Here is a 17,437-nt window from a genome sequence, read left to right on the forward strand (position 1 = left end):
TTTCCAGCGGGTTGATGAGGGTGTGTAGGTAGACTGCATTGCTGTAGTGTTGTCAGAAGAATACAGAAGTGTTATTACCAAGCCTAGGTCACTGTCCACCAGGAAAGTCTCAATGAACTGTAGGTGGTAGAACACATTGTTTGCAGATGCTGATGATGTAGGATTAATTCTCTTGGTGTAAATATCTATAATCTCTGTTTCATAATTAATTATTTCTGATGCAAGTTATTTAAACAGAAGTGAGCAGACCAAATTTGTGTGGAATGTAAATAGTGGGACGAAATGAGTGACATCTCCAAATAGTAATACACTTCTTAAGTGAAATATCCAGTAGTCAGCATAAAATTGGTGAGAAACTCCTCACAGTACCTCTTATTTTCAGTTTTTGTTACTAGTAATAGTTACTGAAGAACTATAAATGTTCAGACACAAGCACATAGCTAGATGGGACACCCAAATTACCAAGCTACACAGGAACCACACATTTAAAACCCCGACAGCACTGAATCTGTCCTTATCTTTCTGAAAAAGATAAACTGAATGGAATTCAGTTTATGGTGCAGGAGATCTTTGGATGAGACCTTAAAAACACAAATCCCATCTTTACCTTGTAGACATTCAAGCAGGGCTAAGGACCCATGAATTCCCTGTTGCCACTTTGAGAGGCAGAGTGGGGAACTAGATCTCTGCCTTTTTCTCCCATTCTGCAGAAATAAGGTTGGAAACTAGGCCCACACTTTCATCTCTGTTCCCAATCATGAAAAAGGGTGGGGATCAGACTGATACCTTCTTCTCTGTTCCTGTTTCTTAACGGAGTAGGCTATTACACCTGTGTCGTCTTCTCCATTCCCACTCCTGGAAGTCGGATGGCTTATGTTGCCACTTTCTTTTTTGTCAAATGCTAAAGAGGGCAGGAAACTGCTCCCTGGCCTTCTCCTCTGGTTCTGGTGATTATCAGAGGCTGAGTGGTACCTTTAGGGATCAAGCATACTTGGAGGAGCTGCAGGACAGGCAGCAGTTGCTCCTACGGATTCCCCCCTGCTTCCACCGTTGCAGCACAGCATCAAGATCTGGTACAAAGGCTTGTCGACGTTATGTGGTACAAACACTCCCTCTCACAACAGGCGTGTGACCCATGGTGGGTGCTTCAACTGCTTGGGCAGTGCAACAACGGTCAATGGTGCCAACCCACCCTTTTGTGGCTGCTGTGCTGCCTGAGAGGAAAAACCACCACGATCACTATGAACTCTCCTTTATCTTGCTGCCAGGGCCAAAGAGCGAGAAGACATAAAATACGGATGGGAACCAGGCCCCACAAGGAATCGAGGAGTGGGAGAGAGGGAGGGACGGACTTGAGGCACAGGCGCGCCAAACGAGGGGCCGTGCCATTTTTGCCAGTTTGATATGTTCTCGTTTCGCTGCGCCACTTGCACGGTACCGCCCTCCTCCCATATTTATAACCTGCCCTACGCATTGATTGGTCGCCGCTGGCCACGCCCCTTTCCCAGCTGCGGCGCCGCCGCCGCCATGTTGGGGGGAAGGAGAGGCGGAGTTGTTGCCATAAAGTGAGCCCCCGGAGTGGTAGAGCGGCGCAGCGCGGTAGAGGCTAGCGGTGGGTGGTGCATGGAGCTTGGGAAGGGGCAGCTCCGAGGGAGAAGACGAGAAGAAACAGTTGATAGCGCTCAGTTGTTTCCTCGCCATAGAGTTCAATGGCGGATGCTGGGGTTACTGGCGGTGGCGAGATAGAGCCGGAGCAGCTTCAGCGGACGGAGAAGAACGACCGGGGCCTCCTCGGTGTGGAGAGCAGCAGCAGCGCAGCAGCAGCTGAGGACAACACACAAGATGGCGGCCGCTCTGATGGTACCGCTGAGGAGGCGCTGCTGGTGGCTGCTACAGAAGACCAGACCCCCCCAAATCTCAGCAGCAGCAGCCGCCAGCGCAAGAGCAGCGTCTCCACGGCACATGAACAGCAGCAGTCACAACAAACCAGCGACGTGTTGGGGGGTCCTCCCCCTCTCCCCAAGCCCCCTGAAGATCTGCCTATTAGGAGGAATTTTCAGATCCCCAGGAAGAGCAGAGAAAAGAAAGGTTGTTCCCTTCCTCCCCCCTTCTTCTCTCCCTCACCCCCCTCTTCATCTTATTCATTAGGGAGGCTCTTTATACACTTCTCACAGCTGCATGCAAAATCCTGCGGGTGTGGAGGAGGCTGTGGCATGGCTCCGATTAGAGAGGCTTCTGGGGATGAGATTTTTAGTGTTAGGCATTTTTAAATTCTCCTTTTTGTGTAAGGGGGGAAAAAAGCTTGAATTTGAGATGGTAGCTTAAAAATGGAAAAGGCTGGATTTGATCAGGGTGGGCTTGGAAACGGTTTATCACAGCCCCACTTCTGAGATGCACAGACACACACAGAGAAGATGGTTCTCTGTGGGACACGCACACGGACATAGAAGATGGTTCTTTTTCTATCTTTCCCCCTTCTTCCCTCTCTGCAGGAGACAATTGCGTCCATACTTATTGAGCTGGTAAACACTTTATACATTTCTACTTCAGAGACACATGCAGAGAAGATGACCCTTCTTTCCTTACCCATTGAAAGCTTGCGTGTGTCTCCATCTCTTTGCAGGAGAGAAGTGTGCATCCCACATTCATGTGCCTCACACTGGAAATGCTACTTTTTTGAGGCTCCTATTTTTTTAATGGAACTTCCTCTGAAAGCCAGTGCGCTCTCTCATTTTCTGGGAGACTGTTCATTTCTGCTTGCTTTTATTTTGTTAATTTGCCAAGAAGATTTATTTACTTTGGTGTCTTCCCCCTCTTTCCCCTCCCCCAAGTTGCCCCTTTCTTGCCCTTCCCTAGTAGTGGAATAGGGCTCAACAACAGTTACTATTGCAAAACATTTTCATACAGGGTTTTCATCTTTCAATGAGGCTGTTTAACTTTTGTAACTTTCTTTAAAATTTTGTTCTGTAAGGAGGAAGTGAAGGTAGGTTTGTTTGATTATCCCATTTCTCCTTCCCATTTTAAAGATGGCAGTAATTCTCTCAGAAATACAAAAGTGGATATGAAGCCTAGCAGAGGCCAATGTAAAAGGAGCTGATTGACTTAAAGCAGTGGTTCCCAAACTTTAACAACCTGTGAACGAACCCCTTTCACTAAAATGTCAAGACTTGCGAACCCCCTCCTAAAAATGAATATTTCCAGGGATTTTCTCCTTTACCTAAGAATAAATTATAAAAGCAGTGATCTTGGAAATATAAAATTTGTTTTTGACATGCTTATTACACACTATTATTAATTATTTATCATTACAGTATTTTATTACATTATGAAAATGGCAACACTCTTCCAAGATCTCACTTTTGTAGCTTGTATCACTTTGAATAAGCCTCTTATAAGACAAGGCTCCTATATTGCATCAAGTATCTGATGTGAAGTAGCATGAAGGTATTTAAGAAGCCAACTCAGAGTTCCTCCTACACAAGCATTCAGGTCTTGAGCAGTCCAGGCAAACAATGCATGTTACAACAAAGCTTAAGCTTGTTCTTCATAATTTAAAAACAATTCTAGCTGCCTATTTAATTTTAAAAACAGGAAAAAATATCCACCTCCCTTTCCATTTCTTATAAGGAGTCTTGAAGTTTAAATCTCCTCAGTGTGGTAGGTATGCTTGCTTTGATCTGCTTAGCTCTTGGAAGTCCAGAGGCTCCAGGCTGCTGGCCCCATGCTGCCCAGGGTCCCTAGGGACAGCTCTGTCCACCTTTAGGGAATGTTTTTCCCCGAGAACCTCCTGTAACACCTTGCGAACCCCCAGGGGTTCAGGAATCCCAGTTTGGGAACCACTGACTTAAAGTAATGTCCTGTCCTCCTTGATGGTCATCTGATAGAAAAATGCCTGGATTTTAAAAATGGCTCCTTGTTTTAGATGTCCCAAGACCAAGTGTGATTGTTTTAACCACAAAGTTATAGAACGAAATCTCAGAGGCATTCAGTGCATCACATAGATTAGATTTTTTTTTTTTTTTTTTTTTGAAGTACCTATCTAGCACTTTGGTTCCATTGTGAATCTGGATAAACCTGAAATATATAAACTAGGTCTGGAAAACACCTTCTTGGTCATCTAGTACATCACTTGCCTGTGCAGGATTGTTTTCCTGCAGTATATGTTTCTGACCAATCAAGCATTTTAAATACCTTGAGTTTAGAACTACTTCTATCACTTCCTTTGGGATGGAGGGGGAGACTAGTCTGATCTAACTGGTTCCAACTTACTTGCTAACATCAAGATTTTATTTGGCATGTTCTTATGGATTTCATCTTTTAGTGTATCAGAATTTCTTCTTTAAAATATTGTCCAAAGAGGTCTCTGTTTTTAATAATACGTGCTAGTTAAGAAGTTTGGACACTGGAAACATTTCTTTCCATTCCATCATATACATGTGCTGGTTTATTGTTTATGGGTGCTTGGCTGTTGCCATAACAATACCATAGTATAATAAGCCATGATGATATCCTGGCACATCAGAAGCCAAAATTGGACCAGATCAGTAATTGGATGGAAGGCTTCCAGAGAGAACTTGGGTGTTGCAGGAAGTGTTGAATGATGAATTGGGAAGTTTTGGTATTAAATCAGTACTACACCAGTACCCCAATTTAATGCCAGAGAGACAATGCACTGCTGGCACTTTGGTCTTGGTTTCAGAACACATCCAGATCACCCCATTCTTCCACCAAGCACTTAATGGCTGATAAAGATGACATGATTTTCCTTGGAAAGGTAGGGATGTTGATATTGTTGCCCTGCCCAAATTCCAAAATTGGGAATACTAGGCAACATTGCTCTTTTCTCTCTCTTTCTCCCCTCCCCCCCCGTTCCCCATTCTTCTATAACTTCCAGTGGAAGTTTTTCTTGGCCTCTTGTCTAAAATTATGTTGTAGCATTGCTGGTGCAGAATGGCTGCTGTATTCCACTCACAGGGTGACTGTTTTTTAGTTGTGGGAAACTGATCCCTATAATATACAGTTCTTTGCGCTCCTCCATGATGAAAGCACTAGATCAGTGCAAGTCATAACTACATTTTCTTTTCCATTGCATTTTAAAAAGGTCACTAAAACCTATTATACTTTGGACTTTTTTTTTTTTTTAAATAACTATGTGAGGCAATTTAAAAACTACATGGAATTTGCAAAATTCAGAAAACACAGGTAAATCCTTGGTCTACCAGCTTCTTTGGTTTCTGAAGCAGGAATAGGTGTTCCTTGAATGACGACTAGAAACAAATGAAAGTATGATATCAAGGCTAAGCCTACCATCTAAAGAGTTACAGAAAATGTGATAACGTGAGCTGAACAAAGCAGATGGAGCTAATTGAGGGATTATATAACGAGGCTCTTTCTATTGATTCTTTATTAGACTCTAATTCCCGGGGGGGAACTCTTATAAACTTTTTCATTAAATGCCAGGAGGCATTTTTAATTTATTTGCTCTCCCTTTTCTATAGGGACAATTCAGGGAGTATGGCCTTAAATATACACCTTTACCCCGATATAACACGAATTCGGATATAACGCGTTAAAGCAGCGCTCCGGGGTGGGGGATGGAGGGGGACTGTGCGCTTGGGCGGATCAAAGCAAGTTCAATATAACGCGGTAAGATTTTTTTTTTTTGGCTCCCGAGGACAGCGTTATATCGGGGTAGAGGTGTATTTATAAGCAGGAAAGATGAAATTTATTTTGTCTTGAGGATTTCGTCTATTTTATGGTATCTAGTCACACAGGGCACTAATTGTAATAGTACAATTTCCTGTTTTGTTCATGAACCTTGTGGCTTACTGCCCTACTACCATGTTGTGTATTATTATTTATTTTAAAGCCATATCTTGCAAGCTGGCCAGCTTGAGCCTGGCCATTGCTTTGAGATGCCTTTCACCTAATTGTGACAGGGAAGGGCAAGTGCATAATAAATAGTGCTGGTACCAGTCTTCCTTTGGACTCCCTGTTGGACTAACTCATCAGCATTATGCCTCTGATTTCAGAAAGGCAGTTAAATATGTGCTTGAGTAGTCCCACTGCTGCTCCTATGCATAAAGATAGGCACATGCCAAATCAGGAAGGTACTCAAGCACTTGTTAGGGTGCTGCCACTTCTTTCACTGTCTAGATGCAAAATCTAGGTCTTGCTTACTTGTTGTTAAAGACTCCATGGCACTTGTAAGTGCTGGGTTGTTAGCCAAACTCTAGTTCACGTGAGGGTGGTTTTTTTGATGACCTATATTGTTTGACAGTTCATTAGATATGTATTTTTCCATTATTCTTCCTAAACTTTTGGGAAGGGTGGCTGTATGCTGTTCACCATTGACCGTTTCCACCCAAGGGATTAAGTGATTCCCTGAATTTGTAAACTGTTTACGGACCTTTTAGGGGCAAAGACGCTACAATAATACAAGCTCAAGGCTTATATTAACCATTGTGATGTCCTATTTTATCAGTGCATATCTGTCTTGATGATCTTGCCTTGGAAATCGTGACTTCAAGAAAATGGTACTTTTCATATCTTGGTGGCAGAAACACTTCATTCCTAAAGAGCAATATCATCCTGCTCTTTTTACCGATTTGATAAAAAGGCAAATACTTTGTATTCCTGGAAACCTGAAGTGTCAGGTGAAGACAGTCAGTATTCCTCAAGAAAGCAAGATTATTTTCCTGATGTAGTTGCAAGTTCAAACAGTCTTTTTTTTAAAAAAAAAAAAAAGGGGGGGGGGGAGGAAACCTGCAGATTTAATCTGATAATTTGAATGATTTGATATATTGCTTACTGGGAGTCATATACGGAAATTGACTAATGGTGGTGTCTTGGCATTGAAAACAAGGCATAGCACCAGTCTAGACAGTCCAGCACCAATATCTGATTTCAAACATTAAAATGTCTCTCTCTTTTTATAAAAAAAAAAACCCCCACACTTTTATAGATTTTTCTTTCTATCTAACAAAATGACTGTTATAATACTGGTCTACCTTCTGTGCCAAGTGTAGTGAAATCTTTTTTTGTACTTCAAACAAAATATCACAAACCGTTGAGCATAGTTCCTATATGTCATAAGGATACTATAAATTAGTTTTCTCGTTTCCATAACTGTATGCAGTTAACATCACAAAAACTGGAAAATGGCCGGTATAAACAGGTCAGGTATTTTTCTAGTCCAGGTTATTGTTCCGGCCCTACCAAATTCAGAGTCCACTTTGGTCGATGTCATGGTCATAGGATTTTAAAGATCATAAATTTCATGATTTCAGATATTTAAATCTGAAATTTCATGGTGTTGTAATTGGAGGGGTCCTGACCAAAAGGGAATTTGTGGGGGGAGGGATTTGCGATATTGCCACCCTTACTTCTGCACTGCCTTCAGAGCTGGGTGGCCAGAGTGTGGCAGTGGCTGGCCAAGGGCCCATCTCTGAAGGCAGTGCAGAAGTAAGGGTGGCAATACTGTGACACCCTCCCCCCACGATAACTTTGTGATCTCCCCCACAACCCCATTTTGGGTCGGGACCCCGCCAGTTTGAGAAACACTGATCTCCCTCATGAAATCTGTACGGTATAGGGTAAACGTACACAAAAGACCAGATTTCACGGTCCATGGTGTGTTTTTTCACGGCTGTGAATTAGGTAGGGCCCTAGTAATTGTACTTTGCTTCCTGAGCTCCTCAAAGCGTAAGGCCAGAAATAAGCTTAATGAATACCATTAAAATCTAAATCATGTGCACATATTACAGGATGTGGTGATTACCTTTTAGGCATAGTAATATAGACAATATGATCTGGAACTGCATTTCTATAGTTACAATTAGTACTTGGTTGCAACAAAAAACTTGACATGGCATAGTCAGTATAGGAACCATACATTCAACTGGTGGTCCTGGGGCTATGTGCCTCTGAACTGTATTAAAATACCTTCTCTGGCTTAGATTTACGTTCTAAGCAACAGGTGATCTGTATAGAAAAATGTTTCCTGATCTACCCCCAAATGCTCCCTTCCTTTTCATAAAAACAAAAAACACCTCCCGAAACCCAGGTTGTGTTAAAACTTTGACTGGGTTTTTGCTGGCTGAAGTCAGGGTTGAATGACTTCCCTATCCACCCCATAATAAAATTAGCCTTTTGTTTTTGTTTTGTTACATTCCCCCCACTAAATTCCATCTAAACAATTCAATCAAACTACTATTTCATCAGCTGAGGCAGTAGGGATGTAAGAGGCCCGCTGTTTGTTGTATGCTTTGAGAAGATTGCTTTTCCTTAGGCCTCGGTAACCCAACTCTAACACACACACCAAAAAACAAAACAAAACAAAGACTATTTTCTAAGATAGAAGCGCAAGGCTGTCGATCATTAAATCTTTTACAGTACCTTAAACATTAAGTAACAACAAAGTTACATAATTTTTACTGTTTTCTGTGTTTTACATGTGAACAGGAAGAACTTGCTCTATAATGAAATTTGTGGATTTTTTTTTTTTTTTTTAGACAGTATCACCAAAAGACGCATCATAAAGCCTTGCTGCTTGCTTGATTTGATGAAAACAAATCATATACAGAATATAGGATCCTTCATTAAACTTTTTTCCCCCTCAGGTGAAATGCATATTTCGGGTTTAAAGCACCTTCAACTCAGAACTTTAGGGTCAAGATATTCAAAAATTAAAAAGTCAAACCAGGCACCCAAATGTCACTCATAAAGGGGCCTGACTTTTCCAGCGGTTGAATGTTCAACACTTTCTGAAAATCCAAGGTGCTTTAAGGGGTCTCAAATTGATATATTGCCAATGGATCTATATTTAGTTCAGAGATGGCATCAATTCTCAGCCTAACTAAAGAAATTTTATTAATTTATATCTATCACAAGAACTATAATGTAAAAAAAATTACATAATACACTTTCAAAACCTATTCTTGAACAGCTATGCCTGTCTTTCTCTGCATATAAAACTTTATTCCCAAGAAATTAAAAAAAACAAACCTTTGTTATTACCAGAGCTGTGGACTACATCTACTCCCCTCATTCAAGGGATTAGGTGGTAATACCACAGCAATCCATGTGATTTGTCGTATGCAAAACTGTTTGATGTCTAGTTGTCAATAACACATTATTCATCGTAGAAGAAAATGAAGATAAGGCTTGTGAAGAAACTACATTTTGGAGGACTGCTGATCTCCATAAAAATCATTCATCAGAGTGCAAGGTCTAAGAAAACACACATGTGTAACTTCATTAATAATGTCCCAACAGAGTTTTAACAGCGGGCAGGACCTCTCCATAGGCAGTAATGTGCCTTTTACAGACTTGCATTGAGGAAGTAGACAATATGCTGCTGTAATATGTGGCCACTCTTGCATATAATATTACAAGTCTTGTGAACTGTATACATAATATTGAGCAGCTAAGGCAACTTTGTTCATCAAGATTACAGGAATTCAACAACAGTCTTAGTAATATAACTGGACAACCACTTCAAACCTCTGCTATTTTTACTACAAGACATTTGAAGAAAATTTCTTTTTAGTTGCGCTAAACAGAAATCCCCTGGGTGATCAAAGTTCGATACAATCTATAGTGAAACTGTTTCCAGCATAATTTATTGAATGTAGTGCATGTAGATACTGTGCAGATAAATGCAGAATTACTGCAGTCTTAAATCAGATTTATTACTCAAGTAACTTCTTAAAAACTTTGACGCACAGATTTATTTGTAGGTAATGTGGAAATTTTCCAATACTTTGATGTAACTTTTCTTAATCCTATAAGAAGAGCTCTAATATAGTAAACAACAAAGCACATGGTCTTTAGATCTGGAGAAATCAAGATGTAGCCAAGATTTTGTGTGTGTGTGTGTGCGCGCGCGCTAAAACTGCTGCTGTAATCCATTTTCATTAATGGAGGAAAAAACTTATCCTGACTTTCCTCTCTGTTCCTTCCCTGTGCTTGGTTGGGTGTCTCTCTCTCTCTCTCCTGCCCCACCCCCCCATTGAGATTGTGAGCTGTTTGGATTAGGGACCATTTTATTGTATGTCAGTATGATACCTGGTAAAATGGGGCCATGAGTTGGTGGTTGCCTTCAGACTCTACTGTCATACGTATAATGCACACTCTAGCCAAACTTTGTCATTGATAGGGTTCACATGCATAATTAACTGTGTATGTATAACAGGTAGGTTTTGTGTTAATGCTTACCATGGCATTAAATCTTTAAAGTACAACTGTATGATATATACAGCTGCAAGAACTAGGCCTTCTGCCTCTGTTGAAAGATGACTTGTTTCAGTAACAAATTTAAAAAAATCAGTAAAAACAGGATAAATTATTTTTTAATGTCCATGCTAAATTTAGCCGCCTTGCAGAGACAAATGTATGGTTCAGCTGCCTTAAATAACCATGGCAGTGACTTAATACTGCGTAAAGAAACAAATCATGACTCCTGTATCTAGTAATTTCTTCCTAGAAGGGTCTGATGCCTGACTGGATGGCACTGGAAAGCAAACTGCTTGCTCATTAGTCTTTTTCCACTATATATCTTTGTCTCATTCTTGCAATATAATTAAAACATGCAGCACTCACTATTTTCACTTTCCATTAAGATGGACCCAATTGCATGACCATAAATATAGCAATAGATGCTGTCTTTGTCTTTTCATTGGCAGTAACTGACCAGCTTTTACCAGCTGTTGGTCAAGCTGTTCTTGTGACTCTATAATAACCCTATTTAATTTTGTGCACCTCTCCCACCCCTTTAAAAACCATGCAGATTCACACGCCGTGGCCCAGTCTTGTGTAATCCTTGACACGCACTCTAAATCATTTATTGCTATTTTGGTAAATATTCTGTACTTTTATCCACATTTGTTTTTGTGATTCTTCTAGAACTTCTGTGCCTCCTGCGCTTTTAGAGCAGGAGACAGGCAGTAATAGAAGGGCAAAAATACTATTTTGAAGGTATGTAGCAGAACTGTTTACAAACAAGAACTCCTGTACCGTCAGGATAAAGCACTATTTCTGTACACCTTAAAAAAGCTGTGTAGAGAAAATACCTGGTACATGATGTTTTAGGAGTACAGCTCCATTTCTTTGGGTCTTCTCTCTCCAAGTCTGTTTTTCAGTTCTTTGCTACTCCATGCTCTACAGTCCCTGCTGGTCATTTGGCCCTCATTCTGTGCATCTGAAATGGTCAATGGGGATGGAGATGAGGGGTTAAAAGATAAACCCAAACCAAGGAGACTGCTATGCAGATTTAGGCAATAGCTTAGCAAAAAAGTAAATTTGAAGTGGCCATCTTTGTGAATGCATAATTATGTTATACAGAAGACCCATGTTGTCTTGGGGGATTTCTTAAACTAGAATGTGAACAACCATAGCTGAATCTATATTGTCCCCTCTATAATACCCATTTATTGTCAGGGTAAATAGCCTACGTGTTCACCAGACACTGTAACATCAATTTTTTTTGGAGAAAACGGAGGGGCTACAACCTGAAACTACTGCATTCTTACAATAACATATTATTCTGTATAACTGCGTGTTACAGCTTTTTGCAATATGTCTGCTACTTTCTTGGGAGTATGTTTAATTACATTAGTGTACTTCCCTTGGAAAGCTCTTGTAAACTAAGTTGACAACTTGCTCAAAAGTAAATACTGGTATGGGATGGAGAAATGATAATGATGTGCCTGGCTGTGATACTGACAAGCCTATATTCCACCTTTTGTGAGACAGTTTTTAATATACAATATCTAAAATGAATAAAGCCATTAAACATAAATAGTTTTATAAGATCAAGATAAAAATCCTATTAGTGAAATGAAAATGTACTGGGAAGTTTTCAAATCTGTATTGATACTAACTTTCTTCTCTCTGTATAGCACTCTTTCAGCCAGTAGCTATGGGATCTCGAGAGTTTGAAGATGTTGTGAAAATTTTGCATTCATCTTATTTGGAGTCAGGTTCGATGGCCAATTTCAATTACAAAAGAGCCAGCTTAATCCATAGTGAGCTGTTGGAAAAGGAGGTGAGTACCCACAGTTTGCTGTTTATGAAACTGTGTGTAAGCTATAAACTTTAGTGGTTTTGCCCAACTCCATTTACTTGAAGCCAAATGGTTTAATATGCTTAAGTGTTGGATCCTTGTAGTGTTGCTTCATGCTGGGTTCTTGAGGACACTGTATGTGACTGCCTGTATTTGAGTTAGTTTGCTATACTTAAGTGGATAGCACTACAGAAATAATCCAATAAGCTTTTAAATTCAAGATAACTAAATTAGGGCAATTTCAAAACATAACATGATTCTTACTATGCATCCGAAGAAGTGGGCTGTAGTCCACGAAAGCTTATGCTCTAATAAATTTGTTAGTCTCTAAGGTGCCACAAGTCCTCCTGTTCTTCTTTTTGCGGATACAGACTAACACGGCTGCTACTCTGAAACCTATGATTCTTACTAATACACAATGTGAAATATAAAGAAATACTGTTTACAAACCATATTATCAGTCTTTCCTCTTGGAAGTTCCCATTACTAGCAGAGCTAACCAGATTTGTAATAGATGGTGTATACAGCAGAGATCTTTCAGGAGGGGGTTACTGGTACCCTCTTCTTTTTGGGGGCAGGGACCAAAGTGTGGGGGGGGGGAGAGGGGGGAGGGCTTGATGATTTGATCTTGCTGCCTCCAAGATGAGGGAAATGGGTGCAGTGTCACACTTCTCGCTGTGTACCCTACCATTTCTGTTACGGAGGCCTTTAGGTTTCTCCTGCCTGGCCTTGTTTTACTTCTGAATAAAACAGACTGGTTGCTGTGAATATCATTTGAACTGAGGTAAACAAAAAATATGAAGTTTCCAATAGGAGAGCTACTATGACTCTTCTCCCGCCGTGGCCGTCTCCCTCCTCCCCCCGAGTCTAGGTTTAAGCCCAGTGTTAGTGGAAATCTTATTTAAAAAAAAAAAAAAGGTCATGTCTGTCCAAAAGAGATATCCGAAGATTGCTGTGCAGAAAACACCCTGCAACATTTAAATCTCTTTTTGGCCATAGCCAAGCCAGTAACCAAGACTGTGCTTCTTCAGAGGTCTGGTATCCAATTGCAGAATCTGGCCCAAAATGTCCAGACTACTACTGTTCCAGCAATTTTACTACTGACTATGCTTAGAAATTTCATACTGCTGGCTTGATGTCAGGAATATCTAAGAGTTTTATGGTGGATGAAACTCTAGCATCCTGAAGTGAGGAAAAAATGTGAGGGGGAGCTAGTGCCAGTGCTGCTGTTTGAGATCTGAGCTTCTTTGTGCTTCCTGTTTGTCTTTCAATTTTGAGGTGCATAATTATTGTAAATTAATGGTGGTATCTTCCAATACAGGTTTAATGCCTTCTGCATAAGCTATAGTAGTCTATTTAATTTTAAATATTGCTCTTACATTAAATCATCTCTCTTCTAGATTTATAGTTCTCTCAGAAGCAGTGGCAAAACAAGTTCAGTAGCTGAATTAGCAAATCAAGCAGTGTGATTGGCTTTAAAACTAACAAGCAGTCACGAAAATACTGTGCTGAACCCTCTTGAAGATAAAACTTGTTTGCCTCCTCGGTGCCACACCAAAAAAAAAAAATCACTGCATTCTGGAACTATAACATCAGATTTTACTGGCTTGTGTATTGTCTTGTTTTCAGACAATTCACAAACTGTTGATGATTTCCTGAGTGTTTTTGTGACTACGTAATTTGGCTGAATACTACTAAGTTTTCAAGTATGGGGAGAAGAATATAGCCTTGTTAATGTGCTTCTCCTTTCTTGGAAATGACAGCACTAGTTAAAGGGCAACTTTTTTTCCTTTTTATTCTGTTAAAATAACACATGGGTCCAATGCAAGCTTGCTTGTAACTGTCTTCTTCAATGAAAAAAATCTGATACAAACTGATAGCAGTGAGGCAAGACTAACAAAATATGAAATTCGGACTTGGATTTTGTGCAACAGAAATCAGTGGTCGGAAGTGATGATCAACTTCTGAACCATAGGACTTGCATCTAGAATGGAAGTCCAAAATGATATATGAGAACTTAAGCTGAATGCTTCCCCCTCCCATACCCTAGGTGAAAGGATACAGACTCTTCTGAAACTGTTTATTGGAAACTGTGCTGAAACATTAACCTCATTCAAATTGGCCTTTTGATTATTTGCACCTCGAGCTAACAAAGTAGACTGTAACTTAGCCAAATTAGGCTTCTTGGAAGCCAGGTGGCACTTGATCGTGCCAATACTGGTTTCTTCATTGCACGTATTAAGACTTTGCTTGATAATAGTTCACAGAAAAACGCAGAGAACTGAAATGTGATGGTCGCCTAGAAAAAGAGCTTGTTGAATCCTATGCGTTTCTGATGGTTGATCGACCTCAGGTGAGTAGAGACTAGCTTTATAAAGTAACTTTTTTTTTTTTTTTTTTAAGTTCATTTTTTTTTCTTGTTCTGCTTTGGGATGGTCTTTCAAACAGAATTTTTTGTTGATGACTTTAGTATCCACTAACTACCGATATGTGTTCTGCAGAAGAGTGCATTCTAAGTTTTACCTATTGTGTGTGTTAAACATTTGGCTTTTTTAAATATGCATGCTCTAACACCTCAAAAAGGGATATTGCCTGCTTGATTTTGAGATTTTTTTGGGGGGGATCTTTGGGTAACTTGTACTGCTTTTCTCTTGACATGAACACAAGTGAGACCCCCCCCTGAAAATTGCTGTGTGACATGTTGGCTAGTTGGAACTATAGCAGTGAGTCCCTTTCTGATGTAAAAGCAGGGAGAGTTTAAAAAAAAAAAAAATCTTCATGCTGCTTTCTGTGGTGTACGTCCTCTGTGAACAGACTCTGTATGAAAATAAATATATAAAATTAAAAAATGTGTCTTCCTCAATGAGGCTGTATATCCCCAAGAGCCCTACATAATGTGCCATATTTGCAATCAGGATCCTATAGGAAAGGCACCATATTGGATGGGGCCTTCTGCTGTTACCTTATGATGGATGTAGGGTGGAGGAAGAAAAGATTCTGTATTCTCTTTACCTTTATGATACAGAGAGAAGTCATCAAAATGTAGTAATTACACATTCAAGTGTATGGCTGTTGATCAAGAACATCTTATTTTCTATAATTTTTTAGATGGCTATGGTTAAGCTGTATAGACCTATATCAATAAATGCATTGCCTCCACAGCAAACAAAACTGTCCACATTTGGCATGCATTAAAGTTTATGCCCTAAGACAGGGGTTCTCAAACAGGGGGTCGCGAGGTTATTTACATGGGGGGTCACGAGCTGTCAGCCTCCACACCAAACCCTGCTTTGCATCCAGCATTTATAATGGTGTTAAATTAAAAACACTTTTTTATATATTTATAATGGGGGGGGGGTCGCACTCAGAGGCTTGCTACGTGAAAGGGGTCACCAGTACAAAATTTGAGAACTACTTCCCTAAGAGTTGTACAATAACATAAGGTACAATTATAATTGAGATTACACTAATTTTGTATTAAGTGTTTGGCATACAAATATAACTTAGAGTATGTACTCATAAAAAGGAGAGGTTTATTAAATTGTTCCCTGTTCCACTCATATTCTAACTTTACTTTGCAAATATGTATGCATCTAAAATTAGATATATTTGTTCAATTCAGGTGCAAAATATATGTGAAAAAGGGCTACAGGCGGGCCATTCCAAAATAACAATTCTTGGCAGCCCTTCCATGGGTAACTATCTTTTCTCTTTTCTTTCTGTATATTTACATCATACAGTGTGATTTTTACGTTATGAAGAATGTGATATTACTTTAAACCTATTGTCCTTGCTATAGAATTTCCCAAAATTTGCACTTACACTTCAGAAAAATCCCACCCAGCTGGTTTCAGGTAATGACCTTTGATTCAGGAGCAGTACAGTTCACAAATACACAAATTAAACAAAATTAAGCTTGTCTGAAAAATGGATTTCACAGAAGTAAGAATGAATTACCTAATTACAAAATTTCAGGGAATGTTCTAGGCATCCATAGGCAGAATCCTATTCATTTTTGGGGGACAATTGGAAAACCAGATTGGGGGGAGGGAGCACATGGACCCCCTGTGATCTGTTTAGCTTGAAGTTGTAGTTCTGCACTCTTGCAGTTGTCTGTAGATCAAAGAACAGGTTGCTGGCACCCATTTAAGGCCTTCCAGCATAACTATACCCCCAACTCAGCTGAAACTCTACACGGAGGCAAACAATGGGGGAAAGGGTGAAGGTGCTGCAGAGGGCTGACAGACACCGCTCTGGCCAGGAGTCTGTGCTTTGCCCCACCAGGATCCAGCATTCCCTATATCTTGTGCCTTCAGAGATCGGGTGTCCCAGCACCATGGCCATGCAGGGACCTCTCTACTGTCATGGTCTTGCTCGGTCATTTACCAGCCAGAGTGTAGGAGCCATCCCTGCACAGGAACTATTTTTATCAGTACGGTGGTCTCCTCCACAGCTGGGGCTTGTCGTCGTCCTTGCTGTCATCGGGACGCTGGGCCAGGATGACTGCAGCCACCTGCACACCTTGTGCCCTGATGTTTTGGGCTTCTTGGCAGCACAGGGAGCCCCCTGCAACAGCACTGTCAGCCCTGCCTAATCCCAACCCTACAACTGTAAAAATAAAAATTGATTCAAAGAAAAAAATCAAGTTCTGCCAAGCTTAACTGTGGAATGTTGCCCACAGTTTAATGTAGTAGCATGAAAGGTGGCTGAACACATTGTTATGCTTCTCATCAAGCAATTTAGTCTGTTTTGTCCTTCTATGTAGCTACAGTATTGCTACAGTTTTACTGAACTGATATTTGTCTTATTATACAAATGGCTAAAACTCTTGTCATGCTGATTAATCTCCTAAGTGTAATATTTTAATCTTCAGAATCTTCATTTTTTTTTAACTTTGTACTCTACCTTCCTCATCAGGTGTATATCTCTCCAGATATGCTGATTTATTACAGGCTAATCCCCTGGAAGCTGGAGCAACTGGTGACATGATTATTTTTAAAATAATAAAGGTAACGTCTACTCTTAGCGTTTATCTTCAAAGGCTGCATTTCTTATTACTGAAGTTTTCTTGCTTTTGGTGGCTTGTTATAGAATTCTGCTACTTGTTTTTGGCACGAATCTGAAAGTATACAAGGCTCTGTAGTAGGAAGAAAATATGTAATCATTTTTATTTAAAAGCATACATTGACTTTAATAAACCACAACTTAGCTCTTGCCCTGAAGATTTAATTGGTTTGTTTTTGTTCCTTCAATTTTGCTTTTTCTTCAAAAAGATGGAATGAGAATGACTTTTATAAATACTTGTAACTAAATGTCAGTTACCTCATTCTTACAGTGCTGTTGTACTTTATCTGTAGCTGCTCTAACAATTGA

The 17,437-nt window shown here is 40.1% G+C and overlaps 1 protein-coding gene across 13 annotated transcripts in view; it reads left to right on the top strand.

The window, feature by feature from the left end:
• Positions 1-1,497: 1,497 nt before the first annotated feature.
• Positions 1,498-17,437, top strand: part of TASOR (transcription activation suppressor) — a 58,569-nt gene continuing 42,629 nt past the window's right edge. For 12 of the 13 annotated variants that reach the window (XM_065550992.1, XM_042842295.2, XM_005310005.5 and 9 more), the window contains exons 1-5: positions 1,511-2,088; positions 11,901-12,046; positions 14,325-14,417; positions 15,687-15,759; positions 16,982-17,073. In XM_065550992.1, the coding sequence (XP_065407064.1) occupies positions 1,710-2,088; positions 11,901-12,046; positions 14,325-14,417; positions 15,687-15,759; positions 16,982-17,073 (783 nt within the window). In that variant the 5' untranslated portion in view covers positions 1,511-1,709. Of the gene's footprint in view, positions 2,089-11,900; positions 12,047-14,324; positions 14,418-15,686; positions 15,760-16,981; positions 17,074-17,437 lie in introns of all 13 variants that reach the window. The other variant, XM_008174737.4, reaches the window with a different exon arrangement.

Source organism: Chrysemys picta, chromosome 7 (genome assembly GCF_011386835.1).
Source record: "Chrysemys picta bellii isolate R12L10 chromosome 7, ASM1138683v2, whole genome shotgun sequence".
Lineage (NCBI taxonomy): Eukaryota > Metazoa > Chordata > Testudines > Emydidae > Chrysemys > Chrysemys picta.